The 24,260-nt window shown below is 39.0% G+C and overlaps 1 protein-coding gene across 2 annotated transcripts in view; it reads right to left on the bottom strand.

The window, feature by feature from the left end:
• Positions 1 to 24,260, bottom strand: part of NUP205 (nucleoporin 205) — a 77,373-nt gene that overhangs the window by 44,391 nt on the left and 8,722 nt on the right. The window contains exons 4-16 of one of the 2 annotated variants that reach the window (XM_064289681.1): positions 21,972 to 22,116; positions 21,432 to 21,591; positions 20,779 to 21,007; positions 17,539 to 17,703; positions 15,457 to 15,632; positions 13,076 to 13,192; positions 11,897 to 12,034; positions 10,005 to 10,155; positions 7,801 to 8,006; positions 6,607 to 6,789; positions 3,733 to 3,783; positions 2,912 to 3,121; positions 56 to 155 (exon numbers count right to left, since the gene is read on the bottom strand). In XM_064289681.1, coding sequence (XP_064145751.1) covers positions 56 to 155; positions 2,912 to 3,121; positions 3,733 to 3,783; positions 6,607 to 6,789; positions 7,801 to 8,006; positions 10,005 to 10,155; positions 11,897 to 12,034; positions 13,076 to 13,192; positions 15,457 to 15,632; positions 17,539 to 17,703; positions 20,779 to 21,007; positions 21,432 to 21,591; positions 21,972 to 22,116 — 2,031 coding nt within the window. The remainder of the gene's footprint in view (positions 1 to 55; positions 156 to 2,911; positions 3,122 to 3,732; positions 3,784 to 6,606; positions 6,790 to 7,800; positions 8,007 to 10,004; positions 10,156 to 11,896; positions 12,035 to 13,075; positions 13,193 to 15,456; positions 15,633 to 17,538; positions 17,704 to 20,778; positions 21,008 to 21,431; positions 21,592 to 21,971; positions 22,117 to 24,260) is intronic. The other variant, XM_064289682.1, reaches the window with a different exon arrangement.

The following is a 24,260-nucleotide window of genomic DNA, read 5'->3' on the forward strand; positions in this document are numbered from 1 at the left end:
TTCCAAACATTCTAAATAGCTGACACCTTGTTTGAAAATGATAGAATTAAATTACCTTGCAGTTCCACAAACTGGTCTACAAAATCTTCAAGTTGAGGCTCGTAGTCTCTGAGCAATTTATAAAACACCTCCAAAACCACCTCAGCAACTTCCCACTAAGAAAGACACCGATATTTCAATAACCATGTAACAGCCCAAGCCTTGCCAGGTTTTTCACCCCTCCCGCTTTTTCCTCCAGAAAATGAATGAAGTCCCTCATCTACTTTAGTAATTTACGCTAAACGACAAATACATACGTATTTTGGCAAAAGGATAATGAATTATCTAATTTCTCAAAATAAAACATTTAAAAAGCATTGCTCTTAAACATTTCTAAAGCAGGTATTTGGGCTTCATTGACAAATCTAAAGCACTTATTATCTAGTTGGATTTAATTTATAATTAACCAACATCAGACTTGGGCGGTTCTCCAAAGTATGTAATATTTCCCACTTGCAATAAGAAGCCACTGGAAAGGATGTGACCATCGTGCAGCCTAACTACCCTTGTTTTACAGTGAAGGCAAGCGAAGCTCAGAGCAGTCAATGGTTTACCCAAGGTCAGAAAGCTTGCCAGCAAATGGGCTGGAAGTTGGGCCCAGATCCCTTAATTCCCAGAGCAGTGCTCACCCAATAGTTGTCATCAAAAAGTCAAGCAGACAACAGCCCACTGGTTGGTGCGGCCCAAATGACCACATTATCACCTCTCTATTAAAGAGGTTTTCAAAAGCTATGCAACAAGAAGGAAAAATAGTTATGACAAAGGAAAAAACAAATAAATCTGTCCATACAGTAATACTAAACCCAGTTTTAAAAAACCCAGTGCATAGATTTTTAATAAGGCTGGTTTGGGTAATTGAGTACAGGATGGTTTTTTCCACTATTATTCTAAATTCATTATTACCATAATTTCCATAATTTCACCAAGGATGAGTCTGGGAATTGAGATTACTGGGTATTTTTTAATTATTATTTTTTAAAGTATTCTACTTTCCTGTATGTTCCAAATTTGTCCAGGAAACCCATTTATTTAAATAAAAAAAGACATATCACCATATAACAGTGATACTATGTTTGATAAATATATATACTGCCTCTATCACTCTCAGTTTCTCATTTATATACAAGTGGAGCCTTGAGATGACTTTCAACACTAAAATCAATTCACGAAATTGTCAGGAAGTTTTTTTAGGGTCAATACGTCAGAGTGGAACTCAAATCCAGGGTGGCCAGGGACAATAGCAGCTCTTGAAGTGTACAGATGCACACAGATAAAAATATTAAGACCTACAAAGAACATGGCCGTGTGAAGCTCTAAACACTTAGGTCACAATGACCTCCTTAGGAAAGGAAAAGAAGACATTTAAGACAAGTACACAAAGTACCAGAAAAAAAAAAAACGGAACATTTTCTTGAGGAGGTCAGAACTATCAGGAATCATTACTCATCTGACATTTACTTTAAGTAATGAGGCCTGGTTGCTGTTAGTGTTTTCAACCAATCAGAAAACACATGTTAACAAGCAGTTCTAGGGCTTCAGTAAAATGTGTACCTCTCTCAGTGTTTACTTCCAACAGGGGAAGCAAAAATTTTAAAGCAATTGACAAAGAACAAACTTCAGTTTTTTGTGTCTAAATACAAGAAACAAACTATGTCGAGTGATAGGGCAAGGAATAAATACACCAGGGTAGATACAAGTAATGATGTTAGGCAGCCACTAAGACTGTTCTCAAAAATTTTTAATGAAATGAAAGAAATTCTTACGCTACTATGTTAAGTGGAAAAAAATGGATACAAATTAATATAGCTAATTATCTCAATATTATTTAAGTATATAAAAAAAAGTATATAAGCATAGGAAAAATATTATCTCAATTTTAATAAAGTATGTAATAAAGCATAGGAAAAAGGTAGTTAACCTTTCACAATGGGGTTGTGTATGATAAAAATTCTCTTGAATTTTATTTTCTTAATTGCCGCAAATCAGCATGAATTATTTTTATAATCATTTTATAATCATTAATACGAAAACAAACAAAAAATAAAAACCCAACAGGTTCAAAAAGAACAAACTATAAAAATAAAACAGAAATGTCTCCATAAGATACACCCATGGGTATTCTGTGAGGCAACAAACAGTATTATAAACTAAAGTGCATTACGTCAGAACCTGAAAGGGTCTCTTACATAGCTTAGTGGTTATGAGCTTGGATCTGGAATCAGAGTCCTAGGTTCAAATCCTGGTCCTGGACCTTAGGCAAGTTCCTTAACCTTGCTAAGCCTCCATCTGTAAAATGGGAATATTAATAGTACCTGCCTCACGGTAACACTGGCATTACATTAGTTGATCTCTATAATAACCTCAGGGTAAATGTCTTCCAACCAGACCAATCTGTGCATCATAAAAGTCAGGGCACCCTCGGCCTCCATCCCGGGCAGACATGCCTAACACATCACAACACTCTTCCTACTAGGCCAAGGCTCCACAACCCAGAAGTGGCACCAATCAACAGAAACAGGGGTGTGAGCTTAAGCCTACCTCCATCTCTTACCTCAACACCCCAACAAGGAGCAGTGCATTTCCAACAGCAAAGGTCTGATATCTTTGCTTCCATTTTAGTCTCACTTTGTCTGATTAAATATCTAAATGACTATGAAGTCATGCCAATTAAAAAGTCACTGCTTTAGTACCAATGCCCATGTTTCTTTTTTACTGCACATAAACTAATAAGACCATGGACATTTCAGAATTAAGAATAGTAATTTTACTATCTTTCAAAAGCTAACATGGATGTAAAGTGCTCTCTACCTTCAATAAAAGAACAAGCAGCAGTGAGTGAATAAGGAGAAAAAAGTTTTCCTCCAAACATAACCTTTTCAGCCGCTCTCCGGTAAGCTCTTGTGCGGAATCGGAGAAACACAGAATCTCTAAGGAACTGCAAATAAGGGTCAAAGCCGGGGGGCCGCAGTCCAGCACCCAAATTAGAAGGAAAGGAGCTCTCCACCAGGGTGCTAATCAGCTGGCAAAAGGCCCGCGTCAATGGGTATTCTTCACACCGGGACTCTATCTCATTCAATTCAACCTTCCAAGGAAAAATAAAGACAAAGAAAAGTTGGCAAGGTAAAACTATCAGCCATAAAGTACGCAGCGTTTTGCAGACATTAACTCATTAATACTGCCATAAAATCACATTACCAAAAGACACATAACAGATATTACCATTTTTATTTAGAGGAGAAGACACAAAAGTATTGTGTGAATCTGTATCTATCAAGTGGAAAATGTCAAATTCCCATATACTGTTCCCAACTTTGAATAAAGAACAGAAACCTTAGATTTTTCTTTAAAAAAAGAGAGAAGAGTAGAGAGAGAGGAAAAGATAAACTAAAACAAGTAGTCTTATTTCCGGTTGACACAAGCAGCTAATTAAACTGAGTTCAAACAAAGAACTCTCCATTCGGAAGTCTGCTGTGGGACATTCTTTTCCAACTATGAAACCTTAAGTATTTTGGGTCCTTTCGCTATGAGTTTCATCTCCACTGCAACACTGACCAGAAAACCATTCCAATGAAAAATACATTAAATTTGAAAATTACAGGAACTTTAATAGGAGGGTAAGAATAATTTCTCTTAGTGTTTTTATCAGTACCAGAATACATGAATAGAGCATTTAAATCAAAAGGAAAACTTTACCTCAATACCAATAGCTTGCCTCTGGCTTGGCACCCTTACGGTTTGCAGTATCTTAAAATAAAAAGAACGAGATGTTAGACGCGTTCCTCGACCATCAGTGAACGCAGCGGCTTTGCAACGTAACAGTCATCTACCTCACCCACCACATCCACATACCTAAGAGCAACACCATCAGCAATGACAACCAAGGAGCCTCTGACAGACTCTGATAACACCCACCTCAGGTTCAAGATGAACTGTCAATTACCTGGTATTCAGAAAACTGGTATTTTCTAAGTGCATACAAGAGGGATTTTTTCCAGCAAATTTTCAGTCAGATATTCTAGGATTTATGCAGTGAAATCGCACCAGTGTTCAAGATATTGGTCTACTTACAACCTTCCTTACTGTTCGCACCAAAAAAACAAGATGTAAACTTACTCAGAATAGGTTGCCTAAAGTGGGTAGGAGTGTTGAGTTAAGGTGTTCCATCCTGCACTTGTCAGGTATCTAAGAAGTCTATGGTGTAATAAATTATCCTTAATGTCTTGGTACTTCACCTCTTACATGTCAGGAAGATACTAAGAGGAAGGATCTTTTTTAAAAACCACAGCGTTGCTCTAAGGACAGAAAAGTCTAAACCCAAGCATGTTTCATCTTAGGTGCAAAGAAACACCGGCAAGCACTTGGGACACGGAGGAGTACTGACAGGCTCATGAATCATGGTTTAGGGAGAAGGACCAATTCTCATCCAAAAGCAACAGCCTCTCAGCACACACCAACTGTATTAATTTTGTTCCTGAAAAGTATTATTTACATCTTTAAGCCACAAGTGAGAAAGTAATCTAAAATATTTTACTGCTGCAAAATGGTTGCTTCTAACCATGACTAATGGATCAGAAAGGCTGGCTCTCTTATGTTCTAAGACACATATTCCCCCTAGCCATTTCCTGGAGATACTTCTCTCTCCTAGAGATAAATCACACCCTTATTTTCCTTCTTCACCAAGTATTAGAATAATTACACTTGACAGAAAAATGCCAGTAGAGAAAGAGAAAGCTAAAAATTCACTGAGGCTTCACACATCATATCAACCCATGTATTTTCCCTCTCACGTCAGCACATGTACATTCCCTAAGTGTCCACAGGTCAGAAATCCCTTCCATCATGTGTCTGCTTTTGCCTAAGGTCAAGATTACGGTCCTGGCAATGAGCCTTCATGACCACCAATAAAATCTCTCCAGGCTGCTATTAAAATTTCTGTACAAACTTAACAAATCCCTTCTCTTTGATGGGAAACAACCCAGTGACAAAGTGTAGCTATACAGAGATACTTCACACTTTTCATATGGGAAAAGAAACAGAAAAGACATGGATGCATTCCCACATTTTAAGAGTACAGATACAATTTAGAAGGTTTTCATTAGTCTGGTCTTGAAGGCAAAGCCAACTCATAGAGACCTCAAAGGACACATTAGAACTGCCCCATAGGGTTTCCAAGGAGCGGCTGGTGGATTCAAACTGCAGCCCAGCTCTTAACCACTGCACCACCACAGCTCCAGTCTTGAAGCCAGAACTGAGGAATTCTTAGACTATAAAAACCAGGGTCTTAAGAAAGTTATACGAAGAACCAGTCTCCAGCAACCTAGTGAAGTTATCAACTGATGCAAGAGAAAAACCCAAGACTACCAGTGTAGGATATTATGCTCTGTCCAAAAGTCTTCACTTTTCTATTTGAGTGGAAAGTTCACGGTGTACTATTGTTGTTGATTTTAGGTGCCATCGAGTTGGTTCTGACTCATGGCAACTCTATGTATAACAGAACGGTACACTGCCAGGTCTTCTGCCATTCTCACAGTCTTTCCTATGTTTGAGCCCATTGTTGCAGCCATTGTGTCAATTCATCTCCTTGAGGGTCTTGCTCTTTCTCAACGACCCTCTACTTTACCAAGCATGATGTCCTTGCCCAGGGACTGGTCCCTCCTAATAACATGTCCAAAGTACTTGAGACGAGGTCTCACCATCCTTACTTCTAAGGATCATTCTGGCTGTGCTTTTTCTGGGACATGTTCGTTCTTCTGGCAGTCCATGGTATATTCTTCTCCAACACCACAATTCAAAGGCATCAACTCATCTTCAGTCTTCCTTATTCGTCACCCACCTTTCGCATGCATAGGAGGTGACTGAAAATACCATGGCTTAGGTCAGTCACACCTTAGTCTTCAGGGTGACATCTTTGCTCTTCGACACTTTGAAGAGGTCTTTTGCAGCAGGTTTGCCCAATGCAATGTCATTTGATTTCTTGACTGCTGCTTCCATGGGCATTGATTGTGGATCCAAGTAAAATGAACTCCTGGACAACCTCAAACTTTTCTCCATTTATCATAGTGTTACTCACTGGTCTAGTTGTGAGGATTTCTGTGTTCTTTATGTTGAGGTGTAATTCATACTGAAGGCTGTGGTCTTTGATCTTCATAAGTGCTTCAAGTTCTCTTCACTTTCTAGGTTGTGTCACCTGCATATCTCAGGTTGTTAATAAGTCTTCCTCCAATCCTCCTGCTACATTCTTCTTCATATAGTCTGGCTTCCCGGATTATTTGCTCAGCATACAGACTGAATAAGTTTGGTGAAAGGATACAACCCTGACACATACCTTTCCTGATTTTAAACCACTCAGTATTCCTTTGTTGTGTTCAAATGACTGCCTCTATGTATAGGTTCCCCCCAAACACAATTAAGTGTTCCGGAATTCCCATTCTTCCTAATGTTATCCATAATTTGTTACAATCCACACAGTTTACTACAAGTCACCAATAGGACTCATCTACGATAGAATCGAGGCTCATTTTCCAAGCTTATCTGCAATAATAAAAATAAAGGTGTTCATAATGCTACCTGAGTGTATTCCAATGACTGCCAGAGGGAAGCCGCAATTTCAGGCGACTTCCCAAAACCCGCGAGTGTCTTCAGTAGTTCAGCTTTTAGGACAGGGGGGATACTGCACTGCAGGAGTCCCAAAATCACCACCACCGGGGTCCACTGCGGATGTTCGCAGAGAGCCAAACGAGCATTTTCACTCTGAGAATTAAACAGAAAAACACAAGAGTGGGTAACAAAAGTGGCCAGGAACCATCAACTAAATCACATTTCCACTGAGTACCCATGGGTTTATTACCACACACTACAACAAAGATAAGCCTGTCATTCACTGATGAAGTCCACCAGTAGAAGAAATTCACTCACTGCTTCAGCCAAATTAAAGAATGGAGGAGAAATAGTCTTTGTAGGATAACTTTTACTGCTCCAAGTATGAAAAAATAATGCAAACCAAGACAAATAGTCTGCCACAGCCACATAAATCTTACCTAGGCATTTTAAATAATTTCTGGAACAGTGTAATACATTGTAATACATTGTATAAATGAAAAGATAAAGAAGTATCTTGTTCTTTCCTGCGATAAAAAATAGAGATATATGGTATGAAGTATCACTCCATTCTAATTCAGTGAATAATTCATAACTTTATGTTTAGAGCTGTGTAATGAAGCATTATTAGAAAAACCAAAAAGTCGGAAGACACTATCCCTACACTTCAGAAGGAACGTCAGACTAAGCAACTTAGCTTTCCGCCAGTGAATGACAGAAAAAGCCAGAAGAGATTTCTAAGCAGGGAAATTATGTAATGAAAATAGTGTTTTTATAAAAACTAAGTTGGTAGTGGCAGGTAAGATGATTTGGTGTAAGGAAAGAAAAAAAATTCAGTAAATAACTTTTTAATTAAAAATATACTTTACGTATATACATGTACACACACTAGCAAATCCACACATACAGTAGAAAACCATGCCTTTTTGTTTTCTTTCAGGCTCTGGCAATTATTTTCATGCTCAGCTTAAGACAACAAGCAAAACTATCATAACTTCTACCTTCTAAAGGTCAAGAAAACAAAGAGGTTAAGTACAGAATGCTAGGTATATGCTAAATTCATCATTCACAGACTTTAACCATTACAAGAAAATTGGGGGGATTCATTAAAGTGTCAGATACAGAAAAACTTATCCTTTCAAGTGCCATGGATGGGTCACCTACCCAAGTAATGATGGTAGACGTAAGCTGTAAGAAAGCAATCAGTCCATCTTGCTCCTTCTGGGTGATTCCACGTGAAGGCAGGTGGCGGTACTGGACACTGTCTGCACTTGGCAGATCCTTCCGGAGGTGCTCATGGTAAAGCATTAAGGAGTGAAAGAAATGTTCCCAGGAAACAGGACTGCCACCTGCTCCCTGAATGTTTTCAACTGTAAAGAAACACAAAATTTCATTGCAAAAATTTCTAATCGCGTGCTTGGAAATGAAGAAAGAAAATGAATTTAAAACAATGAAGTTGTTTTGGTATCGTACAAGTTTCAAATTGGATGCACCTTTGATAACTATTAAGTTTCGCTTTCCAAATTATAATAATAAAAGAGAGCTCATAATACTATCTGAATTATTACAATGACTGCCAGGAGAGAGCAGCAATTTCAGATGTTTCAAAATAAGGAGTGCTTCCAAGATAAGTGTCATCTTGTCTAGTTAAGCAGTATGCTGAAAATGAATTAGAATGCACTCAGGAGCCAGAACTCTAGATTAATCTTTTGTTGGAGTTAAGAAGGGGCTATGAGTCCCTGGGCGGTATAAATGGTTAAAGCACTCAGTTGCTAAAAGCATCCAAAGGCTGGATGTTTAGCTCCGCCCAGAGGTGCCTTGAAAAACAGACCTGGTGATCTATTTCTAAAAAAATCAGCCATTAAAAGCCCCATGGAGGCAGTTGTTCATGGAGGCAATTAGCTACACATTTCATAACCTCCTTTGCCAGGAGACCAGAAGAACTAGAGGGTGCCCAGCCACCATTACTGAATATTTTCATCAGAGATTCCACAGAAGAATCCTGATCAAAGCGTGCAAAATGCAGAAGAGAATTTCAAATTCTCATGGACCCTAGACTTTAGGGAGCCATGGAGGGTGGATGAACCCCTGAAACTACTGCTCCGAGATAACCTTTAAACCTTAAACCAAAAATATCCCCTGAAGTCATCTTAAAACCAAACAATAGTTTTATTTAACTAGTTAAAAAGACCTGCCTTGAGCATCACGCTCTTTTAAACCAAATGCATTGCTGTGGAGTCAATTCCAACTCGTAGCTGAAGAACTATCTATATGGGATCAAACTGACAACAGCAACTCCAAAGACTACATAGGAGCCTCAGGGGGCAGTGAGTTTATGTTAATGCGAGAGCAACAACTGAGAAAAGGAGGGTGAGAATGGCTGCACAACTCGAAGAACGCAATCAGTGTCACTAAATGGTACATGTAGAAACTATTGAATTGATGTATGTTTGTGTATATTCTCAATGACAACAACAACAAAAACCTGTGGAGGACAGCTCTACTCTGACACACCTCGGGTCGCCATGAGTTAATATGGACTCAACAGCAACTGGTTCTAAGAACGAGGTGGTGCCCAGGTAAACATAAAGGTAAATGACTTCGGGTGTCAGTTACCTATTTCCTGTCCAGAAGAGTTCTCTGTGCTGTAACTATACAGAATAATTCCCAAATGTTGAGTGTAAATTCCCAAACAGATAACTCCATCTATGTGTGTAAACTGCACTCACCATCACGTGCCAAGCACTGGGGGCAAAAGCGTGGCATGCAAGACACGCAAACTGTGACTGCAATACAAACCCCGGCCTCGGAGCCGGGCACATCTCAGTGCCAGTCACGGCTCCCCAAGTACTTGTGAACTTGGGTAAACTACTTAACTTCTAAACCCTAGTTTCCTTCCCTGTGAAAATGAAAATAAGAATATTCCTCTTCCCTTTTGCAATGCTTTTGGTTTAATCAGTCCCAAGTCTGAATATTAAATAAGCAAACTGCAAGAGGCCTGGGAGAAAAATTCTAAGTATTAAAATTTCAAAAACAAAGTACTCACGAAGACAAAGGAAAGAAATCAAATTTATGTAGCAAGAATACAGTTTGCTTTGAGCACCAGATGTGTCTTTAGAATTTTATATGTATTAATTGTGATTTGTTAAAGTGACCTGTGTCTTGTAAAGCAGAATGGCAAAATTCCCCCCTCTGTGTGACTACAATCAAGGCACCACTATGCAGGAAGCCACCAGTATGCTTCTTTTCCCTGCTATTGTAAAAATGACTTAGAACCTACCACAAATAACCAACATTCTTTAACAGGCAAAGAGATACTGCACTCAAAAGTGTCACAACAAACTTGGACAACGCGCAGGCTCCCCTACCGTGACTGCTGCCGTTGACTTTGAGGAGGCTGAAACAGTAGTGGGCACACTGGGGCCCACTGGCCAAGCCCTGGAGCATTTTCAGATAAGGGATATAAATAGTTGGAGGCAACAGGTCACCCATTTGCCTAACAAACTTTGATAAGACAACCTGAAATACAAAAAAAAAAAAAAAAAAAACAATAAAACCAAAAATGTATATATGTATGTATCTCTTGACTTCCAGGCAATATGGATTAGCTAATAAAGACTCCATATGGACTAGAACTAATTAAGTGCTCTGATCCAATTCCTCCAAAGACAAAATAACCTGACGTTTCTATTTATGAAAAATTGTTTTTCAAGCTTGTCATCAGCAATTAAATGCAATTACAGAATAATTTTTTGTGAACATAAAGCACCTTTCTTTCAAAACATCTTAATGTCATAGAACTACTCACATTTTAAACATACAAAACAACTGAAGAAATGTACTCATCTACAGTTAACCCCCAAACACAACGGTATACTTAGAACCTGGAGTTCCTAAATGCTAGCTGAATTAGTATAAATGCCTAGAAACCCAAGGCCATTTTTTGACAGTAACCTAAACATTTTCTGTTCTCTCCAATGCCATGTTCATGCACTCCTATTTTCTATGTCCACTTCTTAAATTTTTCCTTCCTTTCTGCTTAGGCCTTAAATCTGTTATCAACAACTAAATACCTTATTCAGACTCATCAGCTGGAACTCAAAACTGAAAATGTTACAGATTTCTAAAAATTACGGTTAAACCTCTTAGGTGCAACAATGGTGTTTGTCATTTGGTAGGAAAATATCCTTATTTTAAAGAGATACACACTATTTAGGAGTGAAATGTCATGCTACCTAGATTTTTATCTTTAAAAACCCAGTAAAATAAAAATAGTAAAAATAATAGTACTGGATGAAGCAACATAGCAAGACGTTAACAGCTGTTACATTAAGATGTTAGGCAGTCATTATAATTATTCTCTTTTCCAAATGTTTGACTTTCTTCATAAAAACGAGTTTTGAAAACTCCTAAATTTTTGGACAAATCCTCATTCAGAATGTTGTTTTAAATGGGAAAAAAATGAAACAATAAATGCAAAATACGCGGTCAAATAAATAAATAAAATGGCTCATGACCTCAGACTGTATCATGATAGTTGCTAGAACAGGAAATCAAACAGTGAAGACTAACCCAGCAATCTGTCTTCTCTGCCTCTGCTCACCAAAACAAAAACAAGAAAAACCCAAACCCGTTGCCATCAAGTCAGTTCTGACTCACAGCAACACTACACTACAGCAGAGAGTACAACTACCCCATAAGGTTTCCAAGGAGCAGCTGGTAGATTCGAGCTGCCACCTTTTGGTTAGCTGCCCAGCTCTTAACCACTGCATGACCAGGGCTCCACTTTTGTTAATACAGGTTAGAAAATGAGCTTTTACTGTGTATCTACTAACTTATAGGCATTTTGTCATCAATTATAACTCCTATGCCTTTTTCCTCAGTACTTAGACCTCTCCTCTCCTGTCCTATCTTCCCCAGCTGGTAAGAGAGATGGACATATGTTAGTTCCTGTTTACAGATGACAGACTAAATACCAATAAATTCAACTAAGTGATACATTAAGAACTTACCGGCAATTATAAAGAGACTAGACACCTTTCTGTCTTGAATAATTCAGACTGGGCTACATGAACTCCAAAACGCTCAGAACTTAAATTTAAGGGCTTCAAATTTTTTAAATAAAATGAAAAAGCATATGTTTCTAAATATTACACTAGTGGTCATTTCTGTTTAACAGCAATAACATAAGGAAAGAACACATTTTCACGGTTCCCAGTCACCATGCCAGTATATAAAAGGAGAAAAACTAAAAACTCACCTGGCGTTGAGGGGGTCGCTGATGAGCGACCCCTAGGTAAGAACCCATGATCGTGGAAGTTTGGAGAGGCTCTGAGGGGCACCAGTATTCTAGAGCAAGTTCCAAATTAAAAGAGTTCTTTTTATATAGCTCGCCAATCTGCAATGAGTAAGCAAAGATGCTGTAGGAAAATGTCTATAATTTTACAATTACTTTTAAATAAAAATTTACCTTTTTATTCAATTTACTGTGGATTTAAGGAATTCAGGTTATTTTCCAAAGTTAGGGGGAAATAACGTAGGGAGGAAATGACCAAGTGTCCAGTCTACTGGCTTACCAAGAGCATGAAGTGACCGAGCGTCCAGTCTACTGGCTTCCCAAGAGCATGAAGTGACCGAGCGTCCAGTCTACTGGCTTACCAAGAGCATGAAGTGACCGGGCGTCCAGTCTACTGGCTTACCAAGAGCATGAAGTGGCCGAGCGTCCAGTCTAGTGGCTTACCAAGAGCATGAAGTAACTGAGCGTCCAGTCTACTGGCTTCCCAAGAGCATGAAGTGACCGAGCGTCCAGTCTACTGGCTTACCAAGAGCATGAAGTGACCGGGCGTCCAGTCTACTGGCTTACCAAGAGCATGAAGTGGCCGAGCGTCCAGTCTAGTGGCTTACCAAGAGCATGAAGTAACTGAGCGTCCAGTCTACTGGCTTACCAAGACCATGAAGTGACCGAGCGTCCAGTCTACTGGCTTACCAAGAGCATGAAGTGGCCGAGCGTCCAGTCTAGTGGCTTACCAAGAGCATGAAGTGACCAAGCATCCGGTCTAGTGGCTTACCAAGAGCATGAAGTGACCAAGCATCCGGTCTAGTGGCTTACCAAGAGCATGAAGTGACCAAGCATCCGGTCTAGTGGCTTACCAAGAGCATGAAGTGACCAAGCGTCCAGTCTACTGGCTTACCAAGAGCATGAAGTGACCGAGCGTCCAGTCTAATGGCTTCCCAAGAGCATGAAGTGGCCTTGAGCGTCCAGTCTAGTGGCTTACCAAGAGCATGAAGTAACTGAGCGTCCAGTCTACTGGCTTACCAAGAGCATGAAGTGACCAAGCATCCGGTCTAGTGGCTTACCAAGAGCATGAAGTGACCAAGCGTCCAGTCTACTGGCTTACCAAGAGCATGAAGTGACCAAGTGTCCAGTCTAGTGGCTTACCAAGAGCATGAAGTGCTCGAGATCCCTTCTAAGTGAAATGGGAGGCTCGTTTCCCATCTGCATACTCATGTGAATCATCCGAGCATCTTCATCCGCCCGATTCCTCAACTGCTTCACCTATTAAATGCATTACCATGGTTAATATACAATTTATTACATACGGTTTAATAACAATGAAATAAGAAAATTAGCAAACTGTCTTAAAGTGATTATATAAAAGAAAAACACCATTTAAGTATATATTTCACTTTAACGATGTAAAGAAATATGTTAGGAATTTTATTGCAATATTACTATCCGTAATTTGTAGTATCTTAAAATTTCAATGAATTTTCCACTACAGAGAAGTTGAGTTTAACAAGAATATTTTTCAACTGGTACACTACTGACATTTGCGGCAGGACACTTCCTCACTGTGTGGGATTATCCTAACCATTGTAGGAAGTTTAGCATCCCTGAAACGGCCTACTAACTATCAACAACACCACTACAGTCATCATAACAAGCAAAAATGGTCCCACTCATTTCCCAAACACCCCCTGAAGAGCATTACAGTCTTGGTCGAGAACCACTGCCTTATAATAATTGTGTAAAATAAATGCCAAACGAAACAAGAAACCACGTCTCCCTTTAAAACATATCATAGTTAGACAAATCCACGATCACAGCTGAAGACTTCAACACTTCTTTCTGAATATTCGATAGAACAAGTACACAGAAAATCAGGAAGGAGGATATACATTTACATCAAGAGAACAGAGTCTAGAAAGAGACCCACATACATGTATGGTCCATTAGTTTTTGACAAAGGAGCCACAGTAATTCAACAGAGAACAGACAGTGTTCTTGACAAATGCTGCGGGAACAACCAAACATCCATTTGCAAAAAAATTAACCTTGACCCACAAGACACATCATATACAAAAACTAATTCAAAACAGATCACAGACCTAATTGAAAAGTCTAAAATTAAAAAACTCTAGAAGAAAATCTTTGTGACCTAGGGTAGGTAAAGAAGTCTTTGGTCAGACATAAAAAGGATGAATCATAGAAGAAAAATATTTGATAAATTAGACATTTAAAAGATACTGTTAAGCCTTCCTCTTTCCAGATGAAGACTATCTTTCCATAAGCAAACTCCCACGTGGACCAAACCCATTGCCATCGAGTCGATTCCGACTCACAGCTAGAAGAAACCCCCTTTCTAAGATGTCATTTCCTCAGATGTAAAAGAGTTAGAAAGGCTTCTTCCTTTTCCAAAATTCTGCAGTGCTAATCTATCAAGTCCTTCAGGGTTGCTGGCTGAAGTTTCAATTTACCTGTCAGTACTCCTTGACTCCTTGACTAGTCCAGTCCTGAACGAGCTATCCTTACCCTAAAAACATCCACTGTCATTTACTGCCTGTGCCTCTCATTTATTTACTGTGACTGCCGATGTTCTCCTATGTATATGTCTTATCTCCCCAACTAGGTATAAATTCTTTGTTGGCAGGCAATAAGTATCCTACTTATTTGTCTTCTTCACAATACCTAGCATAATACCTATAACATAACAGAAACTTCAATAAACATTTGATTCATTAAATAATATATAAGCTCTTCAATCTTTGATTGGTCGTTGCCACTCTGGGTACTTTTTTCACTTGCCTTAATGTTTTTCAGGAGATATGGTATCAGAACTGCAAGACGATATTACAAGCGTAGAACTATCGGGTATTTTTTCATACACACAAAAAGATGGCTTTACAGAGCTTTCCCTTCATTTACTTCCTGCCAGCATTTTGACGGTGTCCTTGGCCACAGAGCACACAGAGCAGGCACTGTGAAGGGACTGTCTGCAACGGCTCCGAGAACCGTTTCCTGCATCAGTATTACAGCTTGAGCCCACTATTTAAAAACAGCCTTCGCATTACAGTTTCTTCAATAAATGCCTTTACGTGTACCCATGATGAAGCCCATTTAAAAGTCTACACTAGAATTAAGAGCCTAAAAATCTCTATAAAGCTGGAGATTTCCCACTGTGTCTCTTCCACATCATGTATGGAAATATTAAATAAGGCCAACCTCAGCACTGACCCCCGTGGTAAATAATTTTCTACCCATAAAGGCATTTTCATTTATCCAGTACTTCCTCACTATAAACCATCCTCTATGGTAAATGTTTCTTCCTATTACCTTATTTTTAGGGAACAGGTTTTATATTATTTCACTTTCATAAGTCACAAACGGATTCAACAAACAGATTCACAAACTCTAACAAATTACTGTCAAACGTTAGTCTGTGCCTACAGACTTTATTAGTTTCTAACATATAATCAAGTCAGTTTGACATCATTTTCTAATCCTTCAACTACTTTGTACTCTTCATACAGTCCACTTACCTTCATTGGCATAAGGGCAAGAAAATCTGTGATGAGATTATGGATTCTACGGATATAAAATTCCTCCTGGTAGAAGTTCTCTGACCCTACCACAGATTCGCTGAGGAACAGGAAAACATTGTCAGCAATTGCGAGCTCTGCCATTGCTTCATCTGCTTCTGTGAATTCAGCCAGGGCTAGAAATATATTTTAAAAAACAGTACATGGGGGAAAAGTCATTAACCTGGATTATAATATCTCATAATACTCTGTAGAAGGTTCCAAATTCAGCTCTCTTCCCAACCTTCTAGCATGTCCTGGGCACAAAACGTGGCTGTGTGTAACTGTAATTGACTCACAAAGCCCAGAGAAGAACTGCAGAAAAGTGCATTAGAAAAAAATGTGCCCTTTATAATAACACTATTATCAGTGAAAACTACTTTAGAGAAGTGTGATGTAACACTGCTGCTGACAGAGAGCTATTAGCCAATTAACATATTTTAATCTAAATGGAACAAATGGGTCACTCAGAAAAACTCTTGACAGTGAAAAACAAAAACCTGACATAATCAATTTGGCACCTATAGGAATTTGATTAACTATTACATGCCAACCAACAAACCAATCCATTGCTGTGGAGTCAATTCCAACTCATAGCAATCCTACAGGACAGAGTAGAACTGCCCCCAGAGAGTTTTCAAGGAGCACCTGATGGATTTGAACTGCTGACCTTTGGGTTAGCAGTCGTAGCGCTTAACCACTACGCCACCAGGATTTCCAACTATTACATAGCCATTTAAAATTTTAAAGAGCAATTTTATGCCAGCAAAGTACTAAAATAACACTTATGTTTTTTATGAATATGGTATAACTGAAAAACAGAATTTATATATGAATGCAAAAGTCTAATCAGCCATCTATCAGCCTTTGACCACGAAAAAAAACTGGACCTAAGAGAGACTCTTAACACACACAGAAAAGGCTTTCTGCAGCCCTCTCAGGGAGGACCAGCGTGACTCCAGTCAACAAGATGTTCTAGAATCACACGTCGATAAAATGCTGGAATCTGCTGACACCCGGGCACCCGAAAACACTGACATGCCCTGCAAACGTTAATAAGGTCTTTGCAGATTTACCACAGAAACGTACACAAGTGACAAATTACAGCTAACACATAGCTCTAATCCTGTCAGGGTAAACCATATAGTATGATAACTACATGAATCTAAACGGAAGGTCATAGAGTATGCTGTATTCTTCCGTATGATCTGTGAGACAGTCATGGAACAACGTGGGTAATCATACAAATAGTGGGTAACAGACTGTTAAAAGTGAGAATTCCACATTCATTCCTGATTGGTCCAAATATTTCATTTCTAATATCTTGGATTTTAAAATACTGTTTGTTTTTAATTTGACACAATGTAAAAAGTTGGTTTATCTATGGACAAAACCAAGAAGGAAATGTATAAAAATGAAAATAGTAATGATTTTTAATTTAAAAAAAATTACTTAATGCGATACTGTCATTTTGAATTTTAAACTCTTAAGGAAAAAAAAAGCTAAAAGAGCATTGTTGCCAGCTCCAAAAAAGGGAAATAATATTCCATATAATTTCTTTCGGTAGTCAAGAAAGAAATTAGTAGGTATACAGGTAGTCCCTGACTTACAACATATTTAAGTTACGACAAGCCACGCTTAGAACTGTCCCTTTTTTGGGTACATCTTATTATCAGCAATATGTACTACATACAACGCTGCAGCATGTAGTTTGCTGATGCTATCATTCTCAGGTGTTCACACACAGATGTTCAAAGACTGGATTTATAGATACCAATAATAAAAAGCAATAGTAATGAAAACTTAAAGAGGTATTCAACTTATGTCAGAACTGACTTACAACAGAGTCGTCAGAAGGGAACGTCATCATAAGCCAGGGACTACCTGTATATTTTACTACTACGTTGCCAGGGTTCACTTACTACAACTCTAGGTATCTTACTATGCTCATATTTATATATTTCAAAGATAATACCCTTTCCAAGATATCATTAAATGCTGACAAGTCACTTTTCATTAAAAAACTGCCCACAAGCAACTCACCTGTCACGTCAGGCAGCTGGGATATCCCCCTGAGGGCCAGTGCCCAGGCGAGCCTCACGGTGGCCTGCAGACCGGGCAATTTCCACAGCTGTGAGTCTTGAAGGCGAGAGTGAATTGTTGCAATGTATTGTCTCTCAGTCAAGAGTGGAAGTTGATGAAGCATATCTGAAAACACAAAGACAGACCACTGTAGCAAAAACTTGAGAAATACATTCTCATTTTTCATATACTGGAATGAGTTTGAGCATTTTCGCCGAAGAATTTCAACTAAATAATATTAATGTTTGACATACCAATAAGTACACTGTATCTGTAAGGATTATACAAACTAAAAGTAAAAGAGAAAAGAGACCATAATTCTAAATTTTTATTTCATTATTTTTAGACATTTGTAAATGTGTACTATAAATAACTAGAAAAAAGTTTAAAGAGTCACTCATCGTTTTCTGCATATAAAATCTAAAATACAAAAAGCAATGCTATGCAAAGGTCCAAAAAACATAAAATTTCCAAACACCTCATGGGATTTGGTTCCCTGGCTTGAGGTTTAGAGTCATGGTTTCATGGGACATCCCAGTTAACTGGCCTAATAACATGTTTAGTGCTTCTGTTCTACCTCCTACTTTGTTGTGTAGTGCCTGGGGTCTTAAAAGCTTGTAAGCAACCATTACCAGGCACAACAATTGGTCTCCATTCACCTACAGCAACAGAGGAAGGAGAGTCAGGAATAGGAGAAGGAAATTCACATGAAAACACCAGACTTAATGGTCTGACTGAGACAAGAGGAACTCCTGAGCCATGGCCCCCGGATGCTCCGTTAACCCAGAACTAAAACCATTCTCAAAGTCCACTCTTCAGGCAAAGATTAGACTGGGCTAGAAAACATAAAATAGTACTCGTGAAGTATGTGCTTCTTAGTTCAAGCAGACACACGAGACCAGATGGGCAGCTCCTGTCTGAAGGCAGGATGAGAAGGCAGGAAGGGACAGGAACTGGTTGAACGGACACAAGAAACCCCGGGTTAGAAAGGAAGAGTGTGCTGTCACATTACAAGGATTGCAACTAGTGTCACCTAACAATATGTGTATAAATTTTTGTACGAAAAATTAACTTGAGCTGTAAACTTTCACCTAAAGAAAAATTAAAAAAAAAAAAAAAAAGGAATAGGAGAAGGATATGGAATGTGTGGCTAATTGCCTCCATGAACAACTGCCTCCTTTGCCATGAGACCAGAACTGGATGGTGCCTGGCTACCATTACTAAACATTTTGATCAAAGATTCTATAGAAGAATCCCAATCCAAAGGGGGAAATGCAGAATAGAATTTCAAATTCTCATGGACTATAAACTTTCTGGACCCATGGAGGGCAGATGAACCTCTGAAACTCCTGCCCTGAGATAAATTTTAAATCTTAAACCAAGAATATCCCCTGAAGTCATCTTAAAACAGAACAATAGTTTCGCTTAACTAGTAAAAAAAGGTCTGCCTTGAGCATTATGCTGTTTTAAGTACTATCTATGTGGGATCAAATTGACAACAGCAACTGGAAAGATTAGATAGAACCTTAGGGGGCAGTGAGTTTATGCTAATGGAGGAGGAACAACTCAGAAAAGGAGGGTGAGAATGGATGTACAACTCAAAGATTACAATCAAATGTCACCGAATTGTACATGTAGAAACTGTTCAATTGGTGTGTATTTTGCTGTGTATATTTGAAACAACGAAATTTAGGAAAGAAAAATAATTTTACTAGATAAATAATATGCTGAATTTAAAATAGCAAACAAAAACTTAACAAAACAAAGAACACAAAGTATAAATGAGCATCCACTCTGGCTACAACATAAACAAACTGCCAAATAATGATTCAAGGATTTTCCATTTATAGCTCAATTGCACTACAGTGCTTCAAACAAGCACAAGATTCTGAATAAACACTAAAATAATAGGAAAAACCACTGACCACCTAAGAATTCATTTACTTTACTTCATTATTTTCTGATACTTCCTTTTGATCTGTCTTGTGAACAACTAGGAAACCCTTATGACGTAGTGGTTAAGTGCTACGGCTGCTAACCAAAGGGTTGGCAGTTCGAATCCACGAGGCATTCCTTGGAAACCCTATGGGGTAGTTCTACTCTGTCCTATAGGGTCGCTATGAGTCGGAATCGACTCAACGGCACTGGGTTGTAAACAACTAGTTCTGTGGTCCCCAACTTTTAACCAAGAAAGACCCATTGTTTAATTCTCTGTTTTAAAACTTTCTGCCTACTATTGTACGTGCGTGAATAATACACTTCTCCCGTTTATTAATCTAAGATATACAGAATGACCAGTAAGAACTTAAAATCAAAACGAGCTAATTCACATAAGCACCCTAACTTGACACAATTCCCACTGAAGGCAAAACACTTTACGTCTTCGCCTATGACACTTCACAGTTATTCCATCTGGCTCGTTAGGATTCCAGCTTACAAACTTCCATTAGCGCCTAAAAGACCTCTAGGGTTCAGGGCCCCGTGGTCTTGCCTACCTATACGAAACTCTGTGCTCACTTTTTTCAACACGGGAAATGTGACCGATGCTTCAGCTCTCTGCTTACTGTGATACACAACTTATTGTGTGACAACTTGCTTGGCGTCAAGGGTAGTTGTGGTTTAAACGAGCCTTTCCTAATGGCTAAGGACGGTCACCAAAGACAAGTTGAAAATGTCCACTCTCCCACACACCTAATGAGAGGTCTGGATGATTCAGTCCAAGTGGACAGGGGGTAACCATGGGAATAATGACAAACATGTGTGACATTAAACGGCAGTCAGCTATTTTTGTGGGGATCATTTCTGAGATCCTCAGTGCTAGGCAGTAACTGCTCACAAGGTTGCCAAGTGAAATCTTGCCTACTTCACAGAAAATAGTAGTCAAAGATCATGTACTATTAAAATTATAGTTATTCTTCCTAAGGATGTTTTCATGAAAGGTTTGAAAATGTGGATAAATGACAAAGAAACAAGGAAGCTAAGAATGTGTAATTCCTGATATTTTTTATCCTTTAACACTCTCTATTCCAAAAGCCAAAGGAGAGCAGAAACACCCAACATTCAAATATGGGTGAACTGCACACATAAGAATAAAATATACATTTTTTTAAGTAGATACATATCACCCTTCGTAAACGTTACCACCACAATTTTGAACCTAATTTTTAAAATGAATGTATTAGTAGGTATAAAGTCCAGTACCATCGCGTTCCTCGGTGCTTTGTTCTATAAAACTGATATCAAAGCAGTACAGAAGAGCCATGAGAAGAGCAAGGTTCACTGCATCCAATGAGCCATTGGCCTCAACTGTCGCTCTTTCCAAATGCCCAATAAGAAGCAGAGTGTCATCTTTGCCTAATGGTGACTGGCAAGCCCAGGCAAAAAGGCTTTCTGCCAGAGACTGCCTGCATTCCTTGATGAGATCGGAAACCTAGAAATAAAACAGTACGATTATTAGTACAGATAAACTACAACGGCATTGGTCTTATTCCAAAACATAAAACTATCTTTTAGAAAGGCTAACTAAAATAAACCTATCTGAATGCACACGTGATCCTAAAATCTCACCTATGGAATTCTGAGCAAAGCCTCTTGGTTAGTCCTCATTCCTAAATTCCAAGCTCCTTTATGGGGTGACTAATTTTTTAAAGATTTTATTCCAGAAGAACTAAAAGGGCAAGTAAGTGGCTATAAAGAAGTCATAACGTCAGTTTTGTGTACAGTTGCCTATATACTTTAATGTGCATTATTACTTTTCTTATACCTCTATTAGAAGAATATTCTAATTGTCATGATTTTTCTGCCTCCAAGATTTGACACAGACAACCTATGAATTGATCTCATTGAATCCTTGCCTCTTTGCGGTGTTTTTCACTGCCCAAGCCTCTCTCTCGCTGTAGTTTCTCAAATTCGTTGTTCACATCAATCTGTGACACCAGGGTAAGAACTTTATAAGTCAATCCTTGCTCCATCAGCTCATCTGTAAAGCGTGTTGTCATGGAAACCAGCTCTGGACTGTAATGAAATCAAATCGACAAAGCCACAATGAACAATAATAACTGTAACGAAGATAACGGACACAGCAAGAGCTCTTTTACAGCAATGCTGCATCACTGAACGCAGTCAGGGTCAATTATAACCTAGCTCCTTCCATCGTTTCAAGATCACTGCGTTTCAATAAACGTCCGTGCGTGAACAACTGAATTGTTCTTTGTTTGTAAACAATATAAAGCAGTTTTAAATTGCATGCTGCTCTTGGCAGAATGAGAGTATTTACTAATCCCCTTATTTTATATATTCTACATACATAGTAACAGAAAGTTTTATTATTTCTAAAATTATAATTCTTCAAGTAATTTCTAAGTAACATGTGAAATCATAAGAGGCAAACAGGCCTGAGTTCGAGGGTCCACGTCTTTCCTCGTCTGGATTGTACTAAGGCTTTCAGGGAATTCGCGATGCACCGCTTTCCATCCCAGTATAAAAGAACAGCTACTAATCCTCTGGTGAGGCCAGGAAAATGAGGCTGTTGGTGCTCCCCTAGAAAAGGAAGTTTAAAAAAAATGTAGTAAATACACATATATGTATTTATGAGGAGACAAAAATTGTAACACCGAAGTTCAGTTCAAAGAATCTCAGGGCTTAAAGGCCTGGGTGGTACAAACCACTAACGTGCTTGGCTGCTAACCTGAAGGTTGGAGGTTTGAGCCTACCCAGAAGCACCTGAGAAGAAAGGCCGGTGATCTACTTCTAAAAAAATCAGTCGCTGAAAACCCTCTGGACCACAGTTCTACCCTGACACACAGGGGCTGCCATGAGTCAGAACTGACTTGACGGTAGCCAGGTTTTGGGTTAAGAGTCCTCTACTTGAAACATCCACTCACTGTTCCACTCCTCCTGCAACAGCCTCATGGGGCTATCAACCTGTACGGAACACCAGCAGTGACACGGAACTCACCAGCTTCAAACTCCCAATTTTACCCTCATCCATAGCTTCCATATGCTGAGTCACAATCTTTTGGTCCCAACAATTGGCCACTGAATCTAATCTTATTCAATGCCCATTTTACTCTCTGACACATGAAATCTCTCATACATTTGGAAGTTACTGCCTCCAGAGTCTTCTCTGAAAATGAAATAGCCTTTTCTTGTTTCAAGTTCACTCGCCCTTTTAAATGCTCCCCTGTGAATGGGCTTCATCTTATCTGTACACATTCTCCACGTTTGTCAGTCACTCTGCTTCTTAACCTCTGAGAAAAGGACTATGCCTTGTTACTCTTCGACGTTTTTCTACAAAAGCTGGTATACTTAGTGAAGTCACAAAATGTTTTGTAATTTTAATAAGTGAATTCATTCATGGTAAAGACCAGGAAGGAACAGTTAATTGGCAAGTGTCAGGTAGGTGGCTTTTAATTTTAGTATTATATAGTAGGTCTTGTCCAAGTTTGAGTTCACATAAATTTTTTTCTAAACAGGAAATAGCACTCTCTGTAATACCAAGCTTGGAAGGGGAAAAAAAAAATCAGTAACTATTATTTGAAAGAGTAATTTATTTAAATAAGAAAAAGCATTTGTTTTCTAACATTTCATCCTATAGCATTTTCGCTGTGTTCTATCAAAGTGTTCCATCTGCACAAAAGAAAATAACAAAAATAATTCTCTTCCCAATCCTGTTCCCTGGCTTTCCAGCCCCCCTCCCAGGAGTGACCATCGTCACCAGTTCCTATACAGTCTTCCAGAATTCATCTATGCATTTACAAGCTTCTGTGTACACTGTTCTGAATACCACTTTTCCTACTTAACAATCTGGGTGACTTGGTGACTGTTCCATATCCTTATTCTTTCAACAGCTACAGTACAGGTAGTCCCCAATGTACAACGTAATCGAGTTATGACAAACCACATTCACAATCATCTTTTTAAAAATTTTTTTGGACATCTTACTGTTAGTGCTATGTACTCCATACAATGTTACAGCACGTAATTCAACGTTATGACCTACTGTTCAAAACTCTGCTGTATAGCAGGCTATGAAACCTAAAAAAAAAAGTGGTATTCTACTTTGAACTGTGGTGTCTGGGGTCTTAAATGCTAACAAGGAGCCATCTAAGATGCATCAATTGGTCTCTACCCACCTGGATCAAAGGAGAATGAAGAACACCAAGGTCACACGATAACTATGAGCCCAAGAGACAGAAAGGACCACATGAACTAGAGACTTACATCATCCCGAGACCAGAAGAACTAGATGGTGCCCGGCCACAACCGATGACTGCCCTGACAGGGAGCACAACAGAGAACCCCTGAGGGAGCAGGAGATCAGTGGGATGCAGACCCCAAATTCTCATAAAAAGACCAGACTTAATCGTCTGACTGAGGCTAGAAGAATCCTGGTGGTCATGGTCCCCAAACCTTCTCTTGGCCCAGGACAGGAACCATCCCTGAAGCCTACTCATCAGACATGGAAGGGACTGGACAATGGGTTGGAGAGAGATGCTGATGAAGAGTGAGCTACTTGTATCAGGTGGACACTTGAGAGTGTATTGGCATCTCCTGTCTGGAGGGGAGATGGGAAGGTAGAGAAGGTTAGAAACTGGCAAAATGGTCACAAAAGGAGAGACTGGAAGAAGGGAGTGGGCTGACTCACTAGGGGGAGAGTAAATGGGAGTACATAGTAAGGTCTA

Source organism: Loxodonta africana, chromosome 8 (genome assembly GCF_030014295.1).
Source record: "Loxodonta africana isolate mLoxAfr1 chromosome 8, mLoxAfr1.hap2, whole genome shotgun sequence".
Classification (NCBI taxonomy): domain Eukaryota; kingdom Metazoa; phylum Chordata; class Mammalia; order Proboscidea; family Elephantidae; genus Loxodonta; species Loxodonta africana.